General features: G+C 40.8%; 2 protein-coding genes across 4 annotated transcripts in view; one reads left to right on the forward strand and one right to left on the reverse strand.

The window, feature by feature from the left end:
* The first annotated feature begins 2553 nt into the window (after positions 1–2553).
* On the forward strand, positions 2554–4909 carry uba52 (ubiquitin A-52 residue ribosomal protein fusion product 1). Of its 2 annotated transcripts, none has more exons than XM_035647567.2 (5): positions 2554–2683; positions 3134–3245; positions 3829–3915; positions 4200–4302; positions 4731–4909. In XM_035647567.2, the coding sequence occupies exons 2-5, from the start codon at positions 3143–3145 to the stop codon at positions 4732–4734; spliced, it is 297 nt and encodes a 98-aa protein (XP_035503460.1). In that variant the 5' UTR covers positions 2554–2683; positions 3134–3142; the 3' UTR covers positions 4735–4909. The 2 variants fall into 2 exon arrangements, with proteins under 2 accessions (XP_035503460.1, XP_035503459.1); XM_035647566.2 differs by having other exon boundaries at positions 2559–2683; positions 4755–4909.
* A 558-nt stretch (positions 4910–5467) lies between these two features.
* Positions 5468–23802, reverse strand: part of homer3b (homer scaffold protein 3b) — a 33799-nt gene continuing 15464 nt past the window's right edge. For both annotated transcript variants that reach the window (XM_035647561.2, XM_035647559.2), the window contains 6 exons: positions 19952–19960; positions 18351–18487; positions 15938–16094; positions 11914–12024; positions 10760–10840; positions 5468–8942 (listed from right to left, as the gene is read on the reverse strand). In XM_035647561.2, the coding sequence (XP_035503454.2) occupies positions 8757–8942; positions 10760–10840; positions 11914–12024; positions 15938–16094; positions 18351–18487; positions 19952–19960 (681 nt within the window). In that variant the 3' untranslated portion in view covers positions 5468–8756. The remainder of the gene's footprint in view (positions 8943–10759; positions 10841–11913; positions 12025–15937; positions 16095–18350; positions 18488–19951; positions 19961–23802) is intronic.

Consider the following 23802-nt stretch of genomic DNA (forward strand, 5'->3'; position numbering starts at 1 on the left):
TGGCCCTGCGATAGGCTGGCGACCTGTCCAGGGTGTACCCCGCCTCTCGCCCAATGTTAGCTGGGATTGGCTCCAGCGACCCCCCGCGACCCTTAAATGGATAAAGCGGTAGACGATGAATGATGATGATGAACAACTTCTTTAGGGTAAATTCCTAACCAAATATGATGAATGTTTGCATCATGCATAAATGGTTAACTGCTTAATCCATAATCTAATGAGTTTATTTCTTTACTTAGAAAAATGCAGCGCAAGGGTTTGATTAAACTTATGTCATGTACCTAGATGTTTTACTGCAGCTTTTACAATAGAAAGACCACGGTGTGCAGTGAAGGTGGCTTTGTTGGTGCTTTCTGGAAGCTTTTCCTTTCGCTGGATATTCTTGATGGCCTGTTGTGGTCTGATGGGGGTGGGAGGGACCTGGAAGGGCTGGAAGTTCTGGGACTGGGTGGTGATTAAAGTAACTTTCCCAGGGTCTGTTGGCATCTTGAAGTTGGTGCAAAGCATGGTCCATCGCAGCGTGCGGGTCATCTGTGGCAATGGGTGACGTTGGTAGGAAACCTTCACCTCTGTCAGGTACTCCTTGATATGCCTCAAGTCCTTGTGGTCCACCTGGGCTGGGGTCGGCTGTCGAACAGGTTCTGCTTTTTGGGAAGAACGAGGCTCGCGGTCCTCCTGGAATTGGGTTGAATATACATCTGAATTGTCTTTGTCCAGAAATAGCATGATGGTAGACGGGAGGAACTCAGCAGGACCGGCTGGAATCAGTGTTTTCACCACTGCCGGCATGATTAATACTGCCGATGTCTTCCTTACGTTACTGTAACTCTTAAGTTAAGCGAGCCACCTTCTTCTGAAGCAGGTGAACAAAATGTTACAGTGCCTCTGCATGGAAACCTCTCTGCTGTGGAATATGATGATGTTGATACTGTTGCTGCTCCTGCATAGACACAAATGCATGCAAGGCTGATGTCCTATTACCAGGCCGAATACAGTGAGTAGACACACAAAGCTATTGAGTTGTACCATTCGAATCCACGATAAGGAAACACAAAACCACTGCTCGCTCTCAGGTGATAATGCTTGCCAGAATTTAAAAAGATAAATCTAGAATGTGAATATTTTTCATTTTTTCCAGTCATACATGTTTGGAAACTGAATATACTTGGAGGTTATAATTGTTGATCGAGCAATTTCAATGTGATTCAACTTTTTCTCTATTTTCTAAAAATTTTAAATACAAAACAACTAATTAATTGATCAAAAATAATAAGATCAATCAATGAGAACAGTTGTTTGTTGGACTTGGAGTGGACTTACTCAACACAAGAGTCTAATTCATAATTCAGCTCCATCTAAGATAAACCTACAATATCAACTTGCACAGTAACATGAGTCTGACTTGTAGTGACATCACATGACACGGAAAGGCTTTAGTCATGACAAAAAGTAATCCATGCTCAGTATTTAAAGTACAAATTAATGTAATTTAATTCAAAATTGCAATAAATTATACACTTTACAGGACAGTACTGTTCAAATTCACACATGGTGCAGTCGTGTTCATGCATGTTCACAATGTGGCTTAAAATCACTTCAGTCAGTACAACAGCCACTGTCTGTCATTTTGAATCAGTCGTGTTCAGCACAGAAATATGCTGTATCTCTAACACACACATGCCCCAACACCCTCTGTCAGTCATTACAGAGTGTGTGTGTGTGTGTGTGTGTGTGTGTGTGTGTGTGTGTGTCTGTGTGTCTGTGTGTGTGTTTCAATGAGCTGAGTGACTCACACGGCTCGCTGTCGCCCTCCTCTGTGTATTTATTGAATAAAATTCTGGTTTCTGGTTATTTTATACATTTGTTGCATAAGCAGAAACCGTGAAGATGAGATGCTGCAGGCAAAAATATAGTTTTTTTCCCTGCACTGATCAATTTTGGACAGTTTTAAAAAGAGAAAGAAAATGTCCAAAGTGCCTAAAATCACCAATAAGGTAGGTATTAGACACAGTATACTCATTTGTCATCGCAGGTAGGCTATCATTTAGCACTCTCTCTCTCTCTCCTGCCCAATGACATCGGATCGAAAAACATGTTCCATTTCCACTTTTAAATTAATGAAAATCATCAAGACAATTGTCTGAGGACGCTATAGCTTCATTGAATTTCCAAAAATGAAATTACTGACTATACAAAATGGCTCATTTCAAATAATGTATATCACAGAATTGGATTATAATTATAATTACTACATTAAACCTTTTATCTAAAGCTGAGACATATTACAATTATTTTACATAAATATAGTACGTAGTTATGGACAGTGCCGTATATACAGCATGCTTTTATTCATTGATTTTTTTTTTTTTACTGCACGATGTCAGTTGTAATATAAATGTGATTTCGTTACAGTATTTCAGGGTTGTTGCACAGGGTTTGTTTTCTGGAGGATGAGACTAAATTAATAATATTACATTTAATACACGTTTCTAAGAAATTAGTTTGGGTGTTATTTTCTATGCTTTTTCAAAGAGAAAGTTAAGTAAAATCAATTTAAAAACCGTGTTAAAAAAAAAAAAATCCCTCCAGATTTTACTGCCGAGGATACTTAGCAGGAGGAAGTGACGTAGCTCGGCGTCAGCCTCTTCCGCTCTCTTTTCGTCGAGGCTCAGCTAACGGCCGGGTGGGTACACGTTGCGTCCGGCACACTTTGACGATTTATTTGACTGATTTCGGAGTCGTTGAGTGCGGTTTGAACACACCATTGTTCGTCTAACATCAGCAGTGAGCGACTGAAAAGTATTTCTGACTCGACTCGGGGGCGAAAAGTGGAGAAAACTGACCCAAGAGTTTGACGCTAACGACACGCATGTGGCGAGGCCCCGCACCGGGTCCACTGCGCGGCTAACTCTAGCTAGCTAGCTGGCTAGCTAGCATCGTCACCGACAAACAGACTCCACATTCCGCAACTCGCGTTCACAGTCAGCACGGTGGTGATGAAAACAAACGTTGACTTCATATAATCTTAGATTAATAATCCTTGTATGGTTGTTGTTTCTGTGGTCGCCGTCAAAGTGAGCGTGTTTAGAGGAAGCTAGCTGCAACCGGGGCTAACGCCACTCTTCTCTTCCAGCCTGCAAACATGCAGATCTTCGTGAAGACGTTGACGGGGAAGACCATCACCCTCGAGGTGGAGCCCAGCGACACGATCGAAAATGTCAAGGCTAAGATCCAGGACAAGGAAGGTGAGTCACAGGTTTACTACCGATGGAAGTCAACGGTTTGCTGACGTTAGCCAGTAAACGTGATCTTTCTTACATCAATTTGACAATACTCACCATCTGACAGAACAGTGTATAGTTTGACCTGTTGACCCTGTGTAGTTGTAGGACAAGCGGGTAGACGCAGTCTTCTGGTCAGACCACTTTACTCCATTCAGGGACATGACAGATGCTGTGATACTGTAAAAGCAGAGTCAAATCGACTCACGTCTGGTCCATACAATGGTGGGAAACGGCGTTTCCAAAAACCCAGACATATTCAGCTCACTCTCAAAGAGGAGCAAAGAAACCAGAACACATTCACATTTAAAAAACTGAAATCAGTGAACTTTGACCATTTCCCCTTAAAAACTACTTGACTTGTATTTAATCGATTATAAATGTAGTTGCTGATTAGTGTAGCACTCGATTACTAATCAATTAACTGTTGCAGCTCTAATATCCAATCTTTTCAGCCACTTGGAATCTCTGCCTTGTGAAAAACAAAGCTGTTTTGTGTGAAATATAAATATTGGTTGAATATTTGAATTTTTTTTATTGTTTGCAGGAATTCCCCCTGATCAGCAGCGTCTGATCTTCGCTGGCAAACAGCTGGAAGATGGACGCACACTGTCAGACTACAACATCCAGAAAGGTAATGGTTCAACGTGTCTTTTAACACTGTAAATGACTGAGATTCTCTTTCTAAAAATGGCCTTAAATGGGAAAGAATGATGGTGCTAATGAAGCTTATCATTACTGTGTTTGTGACTTGTGTTCTAAATTCTGAAATTGGATTAACTTTGCTATGGAAGTGTAGTGATTGTACAGCATCCTGTGAATTTTCTAAATATACAGTACAGAGGGCTTCCTGTAGGTCTATGTGGATGCGACTGAACTTAAGATTGACGACAAGGTTTTTTTTGTAACTGCCCCCAGAATCCACTCTGCATCTGGTTCTGCGTCTGCGTGGTGGCATCATTGAGCCCTCACTGAGACAGCTGGCCCAGAAATACAACTGCGACAAGATGATCTGCCGCAAGTAAGTCCAGTCCTGCAGATGTCATCATCATCTGATGAGGGCATGGGAATATAATTTGTATAGTGCTGCTGTTCTGTTAAGTGAAATGGTTGTTTGAGTTTAGAGCTCAACAAAATAATAAAATTAAGCACACACCTATCTAGTAAAGTAATGAACTACATATAAATAAGACGAGATGAAAAATTTAATTGCAGGTTGTTTGTCTAAACATGGCCTGAAATGAAAAACAAGTAATTGTGAGACTCCATGGTTTTGACATTAAATGTTGGCAGATGTGGATATTGGGTTTGCACATTTTCCAGAATTTAGTCGGTGACTCTCACTTTCTCTCTTTTCAAATGTGGGATTAAAGTAAACATCCTAGTTTCCCCAAGAACAGCATGATCCATTGTGAATATGACCATCAACTTGGTTTTGTTTCCTTGTAGCTGATCTGACCTTTTCTGATACAGATGCTATGCCCGTCTGCACCCACGTGCTGTCAACTGCCGCAAGAAGAAGTGTGGACACACCAACAACCTTCGCCCCAAGAAGAAGCTGAAGTAGATGCTTTTCACTCAATTGGCTCTGTGTGCCATTTTGTGTTAAAATAAATTTAAGAAAATGATGTTGCTTGTCTGGCTTGTATTATTCAGTAGTGGTTGGTTTGAATTACTTTATGTCATGGGGCTGAGCAGGGTTATTGAACTACATGAAAAGTTACCAGACTGACAGCAACAAAATAAGGGTGATGCAATAAAGTCATGTCTGGGTTTGCAAGATGTTCCCAAAAAATTATTAAATATATTCATGAGAACAATTTGGCAAGTAGTTCACGCCAGAGGCCAGTTCTAAGATTGTGACTCATCAAATAATTTGGGTTATTCAGTAAATCTACTTATTGGAGCTGTTCCTGGTTTATGCCATTGGGTGCAATTTGCCCTTCAAACCAGCACATGCTGCTTATGCCGGCCTGAACTGATGGCGCTATGACACTTCTAAAACTACAGAATATTAAACACATTATACATATTTATATTGGTACAATTTCAACATAATGTGCTGTACTCCCAACACTAAGAATCAGTGAAACAAGTTAATTACAGCATTTCCGTCACCTTTCCGCAGCTGCTTCATTATCCACCCCACCCTTTCTGCTGCCACAAAAATGAAAGCAATGACTGACTGATTTTATTTTTTTAATGTTTAAACAGGTCAATACAAATATAAGGACTCATCTCACATTGTCAGAACCCATACCAACACCGGCTCTCCTCATTTTCAGTAATTCACACCAGTTGACTGTTTTCGCCTTAAAATATTTGCCAATATTTGAGTGAAACTAACTTAAGTAATGAGGTATTTTGCATCTTAGTGAAAGGTCAGATGTTTTTGGGACACTGAGCAATGAGCAATTAAAAAACAAATGTAACTTTTATATTCAAATGGAGATGAACCTTCAGCATAATACAAAGTTGTGTTTATTCCAGTTTGTGGCTTTAAGATGATAGTGGTGCATCTTTGGTACTGCAGTCTCTCTCATAGCTGGCAACATTATTCCAGACAGTGTATATATGATTTAGTTTTTTGGGGTGAGTGCTGTTTCAGCTTGGGATTTCTTAGGATGTATTCTGTTATCTGCCCAGTGGGGGGCATAAAACATTTTTGAACAGAGAAGTTATTAACTTCTGCCAGAAAGAATCATTATGGAGATAAAAGTGTAATGTTTCCAGAAGGTGCCCCCATATACTGTAGTCTGAAGTATATGGTGGATTTCTCCTTTCAATTTGTAGGTAGTGAAAATTTAACTCATTTATTTTAAAATTGCAACACAGCTTATCATGTTGTGTTCTTTAAACACTTGATTTACTGACGCACCCTTTTAAATTCAACAATTGATACTCGTTTGTTACGGGTGAGTGAGACTTTCCTCTTTCTGTGTATACAGAAACTGTTACTCATGTTATCAGTGTTGTTGCGTGGTGATTATACACTGGAATAAGGCTGTTGTGAATCTAAGTGTTCCTGACATTAATGCTGAGCTGGTGCCGAGGAGCCGCAGGCCTCTGTACTTTCTTCATGCTTGATAAAAGACTGGCAACGATCAGTTATGTTTTTTAAAGACACGAGAAACAAACAGACAAACAAACAGAAATTGCTGAGAACAGGTGCTGTAACCTACAAATGACTTGCATCAACAAAGAACAGGCATCTATGCTATATCGCTGACTCCGTGATGGATGATTTCAGAAATGCCAGATAGTGCAAGAACTAGTCAAAGTGATTCAAAGGGTCAGTCATAAAACCTTAATGTGATCAATAATTTAACATGATATTATCACCATTATTACTGCATTCGTTGAGGTGATCATCAGGGCCGCCTAAGACAGAATCTCAAAGTCAAGAAACCCAAACTCTAAGTGAGTCTAATAAATACACCTGTTGAGAATTGCAGACGAATGTCATAATGCTACAATATCGTATGGCAATTTATTACATCAGATCCAGTTTTTTGACACATTTTGACATGTTATGAATGTGGCAGATACTGCACCTTAATTGTACCTACATGACCGTCAAATGAAGAAACAAGAAAGAAATAACTCTTCAGTGGGTGAGAAGCAAAGATCCAATAGTGTGCATCAGAAGTTCACATACAAAGCTGGACAGACAAGACAATTAAGTACCCAATTGCTAAAACTACTGCAGTTGAGGTAGCACACTGCTAAGTAATGTGCCCGTGCGCGCATACACGCACAGTTTCACATTCCTTGGCAGGTACGGGGCTTCTGCAGAGCTCATGCAGCACTCTCCTAATGATCTATCTATGCTCTGCTGCTTCACTAAGCCTGACGGTTGTTGTTATTATTACTACAATATTAAATGGTAGTGTTTTAAAACACAAAGTACATAAAGTAGAACTTAATAGATTTGTGAGCACAGACAAAAAAATTATGAACTTGTAAACAAAACAAAACTTGGCACAGACACGATCAAGTGCAATCTCCGGTTCAACTCCGATCAACACGGGGGGGGGGGCACTTTGTCCACAGGCCACAGTGACGCATTAAGACCTTTCCTTCAAATGCCGATCTACCCGTTACAGGGGTTGGTTGAGAGGACAAACCTACAAGCTGCAGCCTGAATTCGACGTCCCATCTCGCCTGTGAGTAACTCATCGATGAACGTGAGTGGTGAGAAAGAGGCTGTTCTCAGGAAAGAAAGAAAAGAAAAAAAGATCCTCATGACAGAATGGGAGCAGGTTGTTACATCTCTGTTGATCTTGTGGCTGCTAAAAGGTCAGTCCAGGCTGCTGATGGTGAACTGGAGCTGACTTTTACGTAAGGTCTTTGCCTCCATGTGTCCTTCCCCCCCAACCAAACTCCTACTGGCTGCATCTCCACAGTCTTATTAACGACGACGCAAAAACAAACTCAAGGATGTTATTGTACAAAAGCAGTTACTTGTATGGCCCGGTTCTTACCAGTAACATTGTGAGAAAATGCAAATCTAAAAGTTATGTTATGTCAGTTTAATGTGGAAAAAGGGGGTTTCTACCAAACTGCACTGAAAAACAAAACCTCAGTCACTGAGGCTTCTGTAAACCAAATGTCCAGAATTATGATAAAATATTCATGTTTAGTATAGATATAAAACATTTTAATTGTCCATTGAACTCGATTTTTCAACCACACCATCCCTGATGCAACTCTTGCTGTTAGTTACTGTCTGTGCCCGGACACGGCTGAGGCCCACAGTTCTGCTGGAAAATCGCAGCAATACGGTTTTTCATTAAACACATTGTCAAGACTGTTCGGTTGTGATCGCTTCTTCGGTTCATGAAGGAAAGTAGAAAATACTCTGATACCTGTTGGAAATGTTTGTGCCTGTGCAAAGGCTTCGCTATAATAACCATAAACAAACGATAGCATCACTGACTTGAAGCCTCTTTCAGCCTCAGCTCTACAGTTTTACACTGTAAACCACCAGGTCAGATTTGAACAAAAATCTCCTTGCTATGGCATCAAAAATAACGACGAGGGCGCTGTTTATCCAGAGCAAATGGACCAACCCTAAACTCTCTGAGTGGCTAGGAAAGAAAATAATCTTATCCTCCCCAGGCCTGAGTGACTGGATGTCAAGCAGCTGATGGGAATCGTGACATGGAGAGTAGCCGTAGTCAATTAGACCAAACTGTCTGCTGTTAATATTATTTATTCCAAGAGGCCTGTGACAATGATGCACAGTACAGATGGTTTATTCTGCACATGGCACCTGTAAGAGGTTTCTGATGTTGTTGTGTGTTTTCCTGCACTGAGATCTGGACAAACAGATCCATGAAGGAAAACACCTGTATGTTTCCCTCCATGTTGCTTTGATTTCTCCTCGGCTGTTACATCAGTGAGACACAAATCAAGGCTGCATGAAGGACACGAGCGCCGACTGTGGAGATGCAGCCCGACAGCTGTCTGTGGCTATTTATCAACGAGTTTCGCTAGGTTCTGTCTCAGGTCCTTCAGGTCGCAGATTTTGACGTCCAGAACCCCGATGATGCGCTGGACCTCGACCTCCGCCTGCTCCCGCTCCTCCTGGCTGGAGGCCAGCGTGTTTTCAGCGCTCTGAACCCGATCCTCCAGCTCAGTGTTTCGTCTCTCCAGATCCTGCAGACGCAGTAAATAGTTAATGCAGTTTCATTGCTTTGAGGTATTTTCTGCATTTGTTGGTGTTCAACTTGTACATTACATTAGACACATTTTTTGTATTTTTGTAACATCAGCATGAGCAACAAGCGCTCTTCATTTCTTTATAATCCATCTCTTTGTGGGACTTTTTATTTATTTTATTTTACCTTTATTTTACCAGGTAAGATCAATTGAGAACAGCTTCTCATTTACAATGACGGACACACCTCGCAGAGTAGTTTTTCAAAAAAATACAATTTGGAGTACAGTAATTCCTTTAACATTTGCCCCCTCTGTCCATAAAAATGCCCTGACAGCAAATGTTAGTATGAGAGAGGACTGACAGTAATGTACATGTGCTTATTGTGTTGTTTTTTATTCTGGCTGCATGGTTCCTTAATCTAAAGTTTGGCTGAGCAAGAATGATCAAAAGTACTAAAAATGAATACATAAGAGAGTGAACACAAGGACAACGAAGGTCGAAAATGAATATACATTATTCCCCACTGACACTACTAATAAAAATGATAGAGGATCTAATCAAGGCAATGCGAGATGCATCAGGTATATTCACCTGCATTAACATGGTAATTCAATACAATTTGTTTTCTCCTTGAAGCTCTCAGGTCACCTGTGCCGATTCTCTGCTGCTGGTCTGAGCTGCACCGTCTCCTTTAAAGGAACAGTATCGGTGCTTTGATTTTTCCATTAGTTGACTGCGTGGCCCTGTCTGGTTTGGAAAACAGAAGAAACCAGCACATAGGAAAGGCAGCACTCTGCAAAACTAGAACCTCTTACCACAAGAAAGCTTCTTGTCTTTGCATTTACCAGCAGCAGATTGCACAAGTGAAAGCCTTGAAAGGACAATCCTTGAAAGACTGAACTGGTGACTCACAATGAAGCCACAAGCAGCGGTGGCAAAAAAAAACCTACCTTCCTGTAAATAAGTAAAAACACATACAGATTTTATAGCCCAGCACTACCAATTTTATGTCAATATAAGTGTCATTTTTCGTATGTGTAGAATGAACCGAGTTGTGCGTGAGAGTCATTCACATCCTCAGGCCATAAAAAATGGAGAGCGACATAGAATCGCATGGCCACTCTGCCCCACAGAGGGCCTTGATAGGTGGAAGACTTTTCCCTTCCAGAATCCCCCGAAGTGGCCATTAGTGTGGGGAAGGAGGACCATGGTGGTCCCGAGCCGGACACAGTTCCTTTGGATCCAGCGACAGTAATACCCGAAGCCGGAGCGCTCAGAGCTGAGGCAATGCGAGTGCAAGAGTGGTTAACGGGTTATGCAACATGTTGTAGGCAGGTGGCAAAGGAAACACTACGCTACTGGAATACGACCAGACCTGTTTGTCTATAAACACCATTTCCTCAGTCTGATTATGAACCTCCCCACTTCTGATTAGAGGACATTGACTTTAATATAAGTTTCATGACACAGAGACGTCCCAAACAGTTGACTTTACGTCAGACCGTAAGAAACACTAGGTGGATTGTGAGCTGTGTTCAACACATGAAATGTTGAATTTACATTAATTTGCTAAAAAAATTGGTATTCAAATTGTTCCATCACAGTACAGTCATATGATTGTGTTTACAGCTCATAAAACACATTTAAATGTGTAGTATCTCTTTAAATATTCTCTTTGACCAATTGAAGCCGCATGAGACACGTCAACTCGTAAAGCAAAACAGTGCAGTTGACTGCAATGTGTTGAGTTAGTTAGGCTGTGTACAAATGGTGAGGGAAAAGAAGAAACATCCTTTACTGCTCATCATCTTACCTGGAGTGTCTGCATGGCATCCTCCCTCTCCTTCTCCAGCTCGCCCACATCTGTTTTCTTGCTCTGTAAATTGTGAATTTCCTGCAAACACAGTGATTTCAAACCGTCATTAACTCCTCCTTCACAACGCCTCGCTTGTACGTACACGTACGTACACACACACACACACACACACACACACACACACACACACACACACACACACACACACACACACACACACACACACACACACACACACACACACACACACACACACACACACACACACACACACACACACACACACACACACACACACACACACACGTACGTACGTACACACACACACACACACGCCGGAATACATGAACCCATAACCAGATGTGGCTCTATAGGAAGCCGAGTCATTAATCATGCACCAGGTTGGTGGTAAGATTTGGGACACTGGTATTTCTGAGAAGGAGGCTGGTTCTGCCTCACCTTGTCCTCTTTGCAGAAATCCTGCTGTGAACTTGTTTAAATGATGGGACACCCATGGTTATGCTAATGGTAAGCGGGAGGCTGCTTTCAATGAATATTTCATTTTAACATCCTATTTATTTATCCAGGGGAAATGGCTTTTGGCTGAGCGTACACCCGGCAGCATGCATTCGAATCGCATTCGTCCATGTCCACAGGATGATGCTTTTGTTCAATAAAAAATCATATTAAAGCATGATTGGAAAAGGTTATGAGGGGGATTCAGAGAGGTGCTCAGTTTAGTTAAGTACGTAGTAACATGCAGCTCCGCACCTCATTCATTTTTTATAAATTTTTAAGTTTGTTTTATCAAATCTCTCTTCAGGCCGACCAAAGCATTTAATCATTAGCATGAGAGATGATGGAAACTCAAAACTAGTAGAAATTCTACATCTAGAAAGGTTTAAATATAAGCATGAAAACACATTAGTCTTTTTTTGTCTATGTACGATTGCATTTTTAAGCATTTCTAAGCATTTCTAAGCATTTGTCCAAATTAAATGAGCATCAGATGAAGATTCCAGGTTCACACTTTCAACTGACTGTAGGTACTTTGTGCGCTGGTGTATTTTGTGCTTCATACTGAGCTGCCCTTTAAGATAGTTAAGAGATTTGGACAGTGTGCCGTGCACGGAGTGGACTGGGTGTCTTGCCTGGTCTCTGGCGCTCAGCAGGGCCTCCAGCTCCTCCAGTGAGCGGCTCAGCTCCTCTCTAGCAGTCTGACCAGCAGCAGGATGTCCCAGCTGGGCCTCCAGATCTGCCACCTGCAGAGCACACACACACACACACACACACACACACACACACACACACACACACACACACACACACACACACACACACACACACACACACACACACACACACACACACACACACACACACACACACACACACACACACACACACACACACACACACACACACACACAAAGTTAACACATACTTAAAAATATATTCATACTACATGCTGACATTCGCAACTCGGAACTTAAATATTGACCTCATGATGGCGCTGGAGTCAACCAATCAAATACAAATTAATCCTGGAGAGTGGGATCATTAATATCTGAAGCCGATTTCATGGCAATTCATCCGACAGTTGTTGAGACATTTCACTCAGAAACCACAAATGTGAACTCCCTGGTGGAGTCACAGCAAAAGTGGATCATCAAACTCGTTACTCATTCTCTGGAGGAAAATGAAAATCTGGTGGATTACAGAAGGAGATCCCAGGGTTGAGAGCAGCTACGCTACTGACAGTTTCATATGCACTGAGGAGGATTCTTGCCTGATTCTGGAGCAGGCAAATAGATAGAAAAACAATTATGTTAATTATGAAATATTGAAATTATGAAAAAAGTCACTTCTGGTCTCCTCATGCCTGTCCATAGTGGGCCGTCCAAAAGGTATATGACTTGGTTTGTTGCAACAGCCAACATACCTCACATTATATTTCCACTGATCCACTCTCTCTCTCCTACTTACACACCTCATCATTTTAGTGAGTATGTTCATCAATTTGAGCTAAATAAACTCTTTTGAATAATATATTGGTGTGGGTCCTCCCTCTTAGTTACCAGCTTTGAGACAGGTGTTGGTAACACACTGAAGTACAGTGGATTGAGGAAGTCTGCAAAAATCCCTTCAGGAGCTGGAGCATTTTTGGCTCGTTTAGTTTTTATGATTTATTTATACAATTTGTCATCAGACTGAAGTTGATGAGTTCAGCTTTCATGGGAATGTTATTAGGTTTTTCCCTAATGGAAAAAAAGATGAGAAAGGACAATTTGCCTGGCATAGGTAACAAGAAAAGGCTATAAACAGAAATCCATCTCACTTTAGAGGTTGTCAAATGAATGGACAACAGGTTGCATAAACCTAATGTTCAGTGTAATTTCATAAAAGCGGATAATAACACGTGGCCCTTCACCTCCGATGAAAAGAGCCAAATTAGCATTAAGAGTTTTTTTTACATAACAGCACTAACTTACAAATGCAATAATATAATCACTTACAAATAAACACACACACAAACACACCCACTGCATGTTTGATGATTACCACTGATGGAAATGAGGGAAAGCAAGAGGGTCATCACCTACCCGCCTACACACACACAACTACGAGTAGCATCACTCTACTGTGCAAACTGCGAATGGTAAAGGATGTTTTCTTGATTCATTTACTCTCTCATTTCCAAGTCCACACACACGCACACGCACACACACACACACACACACACACACACACACACACACACACACACACACACACACACACACACACACACACACACACACACACACACACACACACACACACACACACACACACTTTGATGTCTCTTTAGAAAAAGGCTTTACTGCCAACGGTCACAGAGCTGAAACCTCTGATGTTTTTTTTTAATTACTGGAAGAATGTGACCTTGTGAAAAAAATAGAAAAATATTTTTTCCTACTCTGAAAGCAAAGAGGGTGAGTGACAGTTTGATTTCACAAGGACAAGCTGTTCAGCCTTTCAAGTCTTCACTAGATTTAATTTAATTTTGAACTTGACCTTGTTTCACCTCAAGTTATGTTTCGGGGCTCAGATGAGCAGGGCACTGACACTCACAGGGTTAGGGGTTCAGTTCCCACTGTGCTTTGCTTACTGCAATTGAAAACTCAAAAAACTGATAATAACATGTTGTACAGTGTATGTATTTAAAAACTTATTAGGCCCTCAGTTCATCAAATTGTTTGTTTTGTAAATCACACAGGTTTAAGGGATGTTTCATAAGGACAGTTTGACTAATTAAGTAGATTTGATGTAGATTTTGTTAATTAATAGAGATAAAAATCGGATTTATAAAATTGTTTATATGACAGTTAAAATGTTCTGACCTTTCCATTAATTTGATTAAATCAAAAATGCATGTCAGTATAATTACCAGATGCTGTAGATGAAACCTGACATTTGATGAAACCTGACATAATCCCATCTGACAGGTGAAGCATCATTTGTATGTTTGCCAAGTGTTTGCTGAATGCTCGTTGACCGTTCACCTTATACACAGTTACGTAAGATAAGAGTAATCTTGAATTCCTCCAATGCCAAATATTCAACTAGGAGAAGTGTAACAATATGTATCCAGCTGAAATGATTAGTTGATGAATAAAGTAGATCAAGAGCACTAAATTAAAAGATTAATTGTCAATTTTCTGTTTACAACTCAATATTTAAGCCAAAGCAAGAAAGTCATTGGTTGCAGCTTATTAAATATTAAAAAATACTGATGCCAAACAACAAAAAAACAAATAAAAATTATATTAGGTATCCTAATGTCCAAGGCAATATTTCAACTTAAATTATATATTTTTTTACTTTCATGTCTTAATTTAAGCATTTTGAGTTGCCTTGTTGTTGTAAAAAATAAACCTGCCTTTCCTTAGTAACAACCAAAACTTCTCATTAAAACTGAGAAGGGGTCAGAGTCAACCCAGAAACCATCAAAATCATCCCCAAGCTTCTCTGTGGCAGATGAACACCAACACGGCTGAAACGGAGAATGTGATGAGGGAGGAAAAAGCCGGCCAACGCCAACCTCTCTCCGTCTGTTCCTATGGTGATTTATCTTCGTCCCGCAACTGGGGCAGAAAGAGGGGAGGGGGGCAGGCACTATAGGGTGTCCTGTCCCCGGGAAAAAAAGAAAAAAAACAATCTTCCCTGCCCCCCCTCAAACAATCCTTTGCCAGACCCTTGAGGCCTGCTCTACTTCTCGCCACCTGGTTGACTTTGCTGCAGTGTGTTTGTCGCTGTGTGTGCACGTACCTAGGTGGAGTAACACTCACCTGGACTCAGAGAGACGAAAATACAAAGAGGACTAAAAATAAAATCCCACCTCTCTGTCACTTGTGATGATAGTTTCATCGCAGGCCCGGATGCGGCAGCACTTCATTCTGTCGCATTGTAGAAGCCTGGTTAAGTTTGAGCAAGGGCATATGATATTCTCCCTAAATTAAAGATGAAATGTCTGCGTGCTGGCCCTGCGATTATCACGGGAGCCTGTCAACAGAAATATCCCAAGGAGGGTGGGGGCTGGATGAAAAATGCATCTGCAGTTTGGGGCGTGTGATACTTAGAAACCTATGAATTAAAAAAAAATGAAATCTTCACACCCAGTTTCTATATACGAGTGGTGACGCAGGGATGTCAGGGAAACTGTTTGGAGAAAGAACTAAATTATAAACTCTATTTCTAGCAAAGTGTTGATATTCCTCTTTTTCAATAAATGAAAACACACAAAGGTGAAGAGAATATATAACCCAGACAAGTTATAGGCAAATTGCGGTTGATTTGTACCAATCTACATACAATTACCATGAAAACACAGTGAATAATACATATATTTAAAAACATTTACCAGATTTTATGTTATAGTTTTTGATATATTAGCTTCAAACTTCAGAGGACAGAACTACTCTGCAGCCCTAAATAAAAGACAGGGCTGTTACTGGAGGACAAATATCCTCCTCCGGTGGTGAACATCCCATAATACAGACGACATATTAGACCAAAGTGTTATATCTGCTCAAAAGAGTGGAACCAGCAGCACCTCCCTGTCAGTGTCTGACACTGACATAAATGACACTAAATTGTAGGACACAGTGTTATTTCGCACACGCTGTGTCTAACCTGGTCTCGGAGGCGATCGGTCTCCTCCTCGTATTCCGCCAGCTGCTTCTTCCACTGCTCCACGCTGCTGTTGGCTTCCTGCAGCGCTGCCACCAGTTTGGCGTTACTGTCCTGCAGCGTGAAGAGCTCAGCCTCCAGGTTTATCTCACACATGGACCTGAGGAGAGGTCACAAAAAGACATCCAATTTAGAGCTCTTAAAATGGGGAGAAAAAAAAAATGGTTAATGCAACACTTATATAAAATCCCTGTGTAAAGTCATTATGGTATGTGTGTAAGCAAAATGTTTTCCAATAATAAATTCAGGAAAAACACATGAAAAATCAACATTCATTTTGAGTCATGTTTTGTCAATCCAACACGTCCCTTGCTGACTCTCTGACTCACTCCTCATAGGGCTGTGGTGAACAGCAGTCAGGGGATAATTCTCTGTGCAAAAAATGATTTCAAGCCGTTATCAGACTCCAATAGGGACATTTCCAGAATTTTCCAGAGATTTCCCTGCTGTTTTCTCAGATGGGCTCACTCTGAAATTTTACCAGGAGGCTGTCAGGAAAACTTTTTGCAACATTTGCGGACATTTACATTCTCAATTTTCTGGAAAATGTCCAGACTTCATCGATGTCTGAAATTTAGCTTCAGAGGGACACCATCCATATTTCATATCGTCATTTGGACTAATGTTCACCGGTGATGTGTTCTTCTTTATCACGGTGTGGGAACGAGAGATCAGTTCCTGTGTGCTGGTAAAGGTCAGGATGCAGACGGGATATTTAAGAAACCAGAGAGCTCTGAGATGCGACGGTGGGGTTTAGGAAACTGAGTCTTTGCCATGACAACCATAAAACTACTCATCATAGCAAAGGCGAGAAAAGCCTGGATAGGCTCATAACAATCCTAAAATAAAATGGCTGGGACAATAGGATGTAAAGCAGACAAAGACAAGAGCTCTTTTTTTCCCACTTCCTGGTCACAGATGGAAGGTCAATAATGGAAACAATATTAACAATAATTATGAGCCGCTAGATTCAGGCCACACACACACATGCGCATGCACAATTATGGGGACTTGCTTTTTGTCCCCACAAGGACGATAAAGCAACATGGAGAAACATGTTACTACAGATATTGTTTTTTGTTCATTGGTAATGTCTTAATGTCATTTATAAAATAGCATCATTTCAGACAGAAAATGAGCAACAGAGTTGCAGTGTGGGTACTGGTTCCGCCCGTGGATGAATAACAGCCTGTTGATGTTGTTCCCCCTGTGCCAAGGAGGTCATCACTTCAGGGAATTTTGATGAAAACTTAAACCACGAGCCACAGAACAACAGTTTTGCTTTTGTTTGGCAATCATACGAATGAAACAACAACACTGTGATGCAGATTCATTTTTAAGGCATTTTTAAAATAACAAATGTAGAAGACGAGGAAGCCTTACCAGAAGTAAACACTCTTTAAATACTTTACTCTAATAACTAATATTTTTTAACAGAGAAAAGGGATTTAACATTTAGAGTAGATATCATTCAGAGCTCAACAAAGTGCTTTGGGCATCTACATCTGCTGTTGTGTCCCAGCTAAGGTTTAGACTCTGGATCACAACCTTTTTCGTTAACTTTCCAAACGCTAACATATAAAATTTCCAGTACACACACACACACACACACACACACACACACACACACACACACACACACACACACACACACACACACACACACACACACACACACACACACACACACACACACACACACACACACACACACACACACACACACACACACACACACACACACACACACACACTGCTCTCTCTTGTTTTTTAATATGTATTTTATGTCTGTGTTTTGGGTAATATTACAATGGACTGCGAGCCAAACACTCTTCCATAAACATCAGACATTTTCACGACATACTTCATCATTCTCTGTTTTGTTGTTAAATACATTTTCTTTTGTTTTTCATCAATACGAAATGTAGGGTTAGATAGATATATTCATGAAATGAATTCTAACATGTCAAATATAAATATAATATAATGTACACATGGTTGTGTATATCTCCATGCCAATAGTATGGTAGGTTAAAAAACAAAGAAAGAAACGTCACTAAATGTGCTGTTAATGATGAGATTATTTCTGGCCACATGTTACGACCCCTGCATCACTGATCCTTAGTTAATAATACAAACCATAAGAGTAAAAGGCTGATTAGGTTTATAAAAACTGCATAAAGACTCGCAAACACAAAAATTTAATTTACATTGAAATGTAGAGAGAATACATGTTTTTTTTTTATCATGGCTTGTTTTAAAGTATCAAACTATCTGTTGAGCTTTCTTTTCTCCAGACGATATGTCAAGGTGTAAATGTCTTGTCGAACAACTAAAATATGATGATCATCATTACCCTTCAGACAACATCTTCTTGACCCGCTCCTTCTCCACCGTCAGCTCCACTTCGGCGCTCTTACTGCGAAACAGCTTCTCCTCGCCCGGCCCGTTAACCGTCAGCAGCGGCGGCGAATGTCGATCCTCCGACAACTCCTAGGTGAACGGCACATGGGCCAACAGGGACATGACATGAAGGACAGAAGGGAATCAGGAGCAGATCTGTAACATGGCATCACTTTTCTTTCAAGGGCTTCTTGGAAAAACAGCAAAAAAAACCTTGCTCTTTTGTTGCAGCCTTGCGTTTAAACGTTGAATTATTTGTGAACAGATGTGGCTGCTGAGACATTTGTGAGTCATTACTTCACATTAATATTTTCCGTGAACGTTAACTGCCACATCTGCAACAACAAATCAGCAGTTTTCGCTTTTGGTTGATAAAAGCTGAATGGCGATGCAGCTCATTTTCCTCTTCCTCTCGTGTCATAACCAGACTTTGACTATGACATTCCAGCATGCGGACGACTTCCAGCCTGGAACAGTCAACTCTAACCAATGTGCTTTCATATTTTCCTTCGCTGCTGCACAGAAATTGGTTCAAGCTTCCCTTCACGCAGTTTTGTGAACCATTTTGCTCAGTTAGAGGCTGTGTGTGCCAGCTCTCGCTCTCCCTTTTTTTTTTTTTTTGAAAGTGTGCAGAAGAATTAGCACAGGCACATTTGTGTACCCCTGTTGCCTTCTGTGTTTTTGTCTTCCTGCATAGGAACCTGAGCTTGTCAGCAACTAAGTGCCTCAGTGGAGCATTACAACCCTGCACTTACTGTAGAAAAAGCTTGTAATATTAATTTAGGGTAGCCTGGCCGTATTCCCCCAGAGGACCACAGTTAATTATCTGCACCTCATCAGCTCTCTCTGTCCTTACAGATGGATTTGTAAATAGAAAAAGCACAACTGACTCCAGGATGTGGATGAGAACCGTCTCCAGAGGAAGGAGCCAGAGAGCGGGGAGAATCAAAGCCAAGGCAACTCCAGTCCAGCCCCAAAGGCCGATGGATCAGCTGAGCGTATCACTGAATAATTCATACTGTGGGTCATGTTTAAGTCATAAATGGGATTACAAATCTACAGCAGTTTTTTTTCCCCCAGTATGTTGTTCAGTTACAGGCTGAGTTGAAACAAGGCAGAGACAAAACTGAAAACAACCAACTAATAATTAGCCTGAGATCAACCGGACCTGAGAGGATTATATCTGTGTATTCACTGGGTATTCGGTAATATCAATGAAGTAGAAGTCTCAATTTCGATCAACGAAATTCAGAAAATGGCTGGTGAATTGAGCCATGCCTTGCCATAACCACACATTTTGTGTTGCTGGTGTCGTTTACAAAGCTTTTTTTTGGTCACAGGCAGCGAACACCAGAGAACACCAGCAAACACCCGCTGTTGTTCTCAAGCTAAATTTGTTCTGAAGTCAACTTTGATCAGACTCCAGTTGAATTATTGAGCGTGATAGTCCACGCAACACCAACTCTCTGAACACCACAGTCCCTCACACAGAAGAACATAGTTGTCTTTGTATTGCTTTTTTCTATTGTGGAGTGGAGGTGTGTCTTCACGCACCTGGGAGAGCTGAGAGATGAATGTGTCCCACGATGCATCAAGGAAACAGAGAGGGAAGGGCACATGAGGAGGAAAAAGGATTTTTTTCATTAGACAATCAAAACCATGCATCAAGCATTATTATTCTAATCACACAGTGATCCATCCTGTTCCCAGTTCATGAAAACCTCACTGTTTTCAACGCCCAACCTTCGTATCTGCTCAGGAATTTTGTGAGTTAAGGGAGGAAGAGGGAAACCAGCAGGAGCAGTGACTGCAACTGAAGGCTCAACAGTGGAAAACAAACAAGATCAGAGTCCCGCCCACACTGTTTGAGTGACAGGTGATCCCCAGTCAAAAAGACGGAGACGGAATAAAGATGGAGATGGAATAAATGTGTTATTTATTTCATCATCAGCACAGTGAATTACAATCTAGAGATTAAATAGTGCAAAAGGAAATGTAAATGTGTGTGTGCTGGTTTTCTTTTAACATCTCAAAAATCTAGAGCAGTAACGTAGAACATTTGGGGGGGCGAGCAGAGGAGGCGGCGAGCGTTGAAATCGATGGGATCCCAGAAATTTTAAATTCTTTCCCGAGAGCTTTCGTCGTGACATCTCGGCACCACTGTTCGTCTTCCGTGCATCTACACAGTTTACTTATTTATCCGAGCTTCAGTCCATTTGCGCCCATATCGCCCCCGGGCTCCTGTTTCTACACTCAGTGTTTCTCGATCCCAAACCCCATTTATTTATTCATGTTTAAATGCATCACAGATATACGATTAGGCTTCTCTTGAAGCACCTGCTTTCTCCCCTGCTAAACAACACACACAATAGTTTGGTTTGTGATGCTGTCGCGATGCTGTCGTTCAAGTATTTTCACTCCCTCTGTTCTTATCTTACGGTAACAGAAAGGAAGAGATTCAGAGTTTTCTGATCCCTCTCCTTTCGAGTCACCCTGATACCTGATACCTCGATACTGCAGCTGAACAGAGCAGAGAACAAATAAAATATTACAAAGAAGAACGTATAAAAGGACTTTTACTTCTGACCTACTTGCCTATTATCCTTACTGGTACATATAACTAAATGACCTAAGGTGAGACAGATGAAACTGTAGGAACACAACTTTGTGTGTTTATCCTTTTTTATCCATCCCAATATTTCAATTATAGTTATGACGATTTAGCATCTTTCATCTTGAGAAGAATATTTTTGAGGGTAATCCTTACAGGGTTATGGGTTCTATTCCCACGGGGACCACCATCATCTTTAATGTTTTTTTCTTCTTACACAAGTCTGTTTATTATTCAATTTGACAGTGCTCTCTGTACTGCTCATCTTCTTCAACTATATCTCACTGGCTCCATCATCATCCTCATCGCATCTCTGAGCTCTGCAAACAGGGCCCGAAAGCCGAAGCTTTACCGCTTGCAGATCCCCGGCTGCCAAGCACATACCACACTTAGAAATATGTGCTTTGTAAAGCCCGAGGCTGCACAGATACAGTTCAGCTCTGCAACACTGTGGACTGGTTACTAACCAGGGCTGTTGCTGACCAGGGAGAGGTGATGCAAACCCTCTCCAGCATTGTGGAATTTTTCTCCATGTGTGTTTATCACAATGTCAGGTTTGGATATTTGACTGTTTATCGTGTTTTATTGTTGCTTCTATTAGAAAAAATGACCTTCCTCCTCTTCTGCTTTTAACTGGACTTTTTTGTTGTTGTTGTTCCATTCCCTAATCTTTAGCTGTAGTAAACGCAGAAATCTCTCTTGTTTTTGTTGTCAGTCCTAATTCCATGTGTTTGTAGAACACTTAAAACCGTACACACATTTTGGTACACACCAATGTCTCTATATAAACACTAATCAGCTGCAACATTAAAGCTATTGGTTTCATTTCTGTGGTTGATCTGATCTGATTTTGAAATTTAATCAAGCAATGAATCCGTGGAAAATAACTGAAGCAGCAAAATACGTTTTTATATCACATCACTGATGGTTCAGAATGAACTCACAGGCCACGTATAAATCCACCAAATTTATAAACCTCAGTTCTTAAAGGAACTCTTAACTTCTATCATAGCCACTTTGGATCCACCTGTACTCGGCTGTAGTTCACACATAAATATACACATAACCACAGCAACACCTCCGTGTTTAACGCCCGACACAAAATCGATGACTGCGGTCTCAAGGAGAAATCAGTACAGGCTACACGGCTGCTTCTGACCTTGTCGAACTTCTGTTGTTCTTCTGAGCCTTTGCCAACAACCGACGAGGTTTCTGGTTACCACGGTAACAGAATGCAACACCTCTGCTTGCCGGCCCTGACCTGTGACCTCTGTGTGGTGGACAACACTCTGACACACCGAGGGAAGGTTTCCTCACTACAGTGAAAATTGTATTCATCAATTGTTTTACACTTTTATTCCTATTTAAGGACAAATGTAGTGTTGAATGTTCATGTATGAGTTTGTGTAATTTTACTATGAAACTGTTGTGCAGGGTTTTTCCATTTATAATAATTTCTCATTCCACGTCACTGCATTTCAGATATAGTACTTTTTAACTGCACAACATTCACTTCACGTTTCTAGTTAGATTTTATAATAAGATTTTCAGATAAGCTAAATATCAACTTAAACATAATGTCTCTTATCTGTGTTTGTGATTGCATTGCAATTATTATATATGTGATTGTATTGTGTTTTTTCTCTTTTAATCTCTGTGAAGCACATAGGTAACTTCAAACTTGAAACATACCTTGAAAGTTATTGGTTATTATTATTATTTATTATCATCCTCCTCATCGTGGTAAAGTCTTTGTATGTAGAATAGTTCAAATTAGCTGCAGCTTGACCAACTACAAGAACTGCCTCAGTAAACATCACTCTCGGTCTTTTAATGTCATCACAGGGCAGATGTTGTGAGGCAGAAACGGTGAAGGAGACTTTTCACTTCTGAACCTCAAGAGTTATCAAGTCCACCAATAAACCACACATGCTGGCAGAAAATCAAGCTGGCCACCGGCCCCTCTCTGCAGCCGCAGTCCGATTCCCTTCAATTATAGATGAATCAGTTCCCCTCTCACCCTCCAATCTGCCCTCATTGTTCTTCCTTTCAGCCGTTACTGCCCCTCCCAACACCTTCAACGCCGGCGTCTCTTTCTGCCTCCCGTCCCCATTTGTCATGCAGGAAGTCTTTTAATGGAGTTAACCAACGGGGAGAAATTATGGAGTGGCCAGATGGGGATCCATCTAATCCCTCGTGATTCTCTATACGTTTAAAATAGAAACACAGCCACTGAGTCCATTGTGGTATTACTGCTCTGCTGCCGTATTGGCCTTTGGGTTTAAGTTTATTCGCTTCAACCCAAACCTGTTATACATCCATGTACAGTCACGCAGGCAATTTTGCATTTTTTTTTCCTTTTTCAACTTACCTATGTCTGCACGCTGTTGACATCGTTGGAGATATCAAAGCAAGTTTTACTCCCATAAAGGTAAATTTAACCATTTATCGAGAAAAAAAAATTCCTTAATTCAATTCAGTTGGAGTTTTATGTAGTTAGATTTTTCAATTCTCTGCCGTTTGAAAAAGTCTCCTTGAATAAAGTTTTTTTTCTTTTTGAGTTTTTTTTTACCACCGGCAAATTACAAAGTTTACATGAGCTGAGTTATTAAGATAAGATAGGATGTACCTTTGTTGATTCCCCCGTATAGTAAATTCAAATTTCACACAGCAGCACAAAAGAGTAGCAGCACAAGGGGAAAATATAATAAGAAATAAAAAAGGCTGCATATAAAACTCATGTGATTGTGCAGTTCGTGCAGTTTTGAGATTTGATACATCAGCAAAAATGCCT

This window comes from Scophthalmus maximus, chromosome 13, assembly GCF_022379125.1.
Source record: "Scophthalmus maximus strain ysfricsl-2021 chromosome 13, ASM2237912v1, whole genome shotgun sequence".
Lineage (NCBI taxonomy): Eukaryota > Metazoa > Chordata > Actinopteri > Pleuronectiformes > Scophthalmidae > Scophthalmus > Scophthalmus maximus.

Excerpts from the sequence above, each read along its gene's own strand:
- uba52 (XM_035647566.2), top strand. The coding sequence starts at position 3,143 with ATGCAGATCTTCGTGAAGACGTTGACGGGGAAGACCATCACCCTCGAG. Across the intron at positions 3,916-4,199 it reads AGACTACAACATCCAGAAAG|AATCCACTCTGCATCTGGTT; the intron begins GTAATGGTTCAA and ends AACTGCCCCCAG. Across the intron at positions 4,303-4,754 it reads GACAAGATGATCTGCCGCAA|ATGCTATGCCCGTCTGCACC; the intron begins GTAAGTCCAGTC and ends TTTCTGATACAG.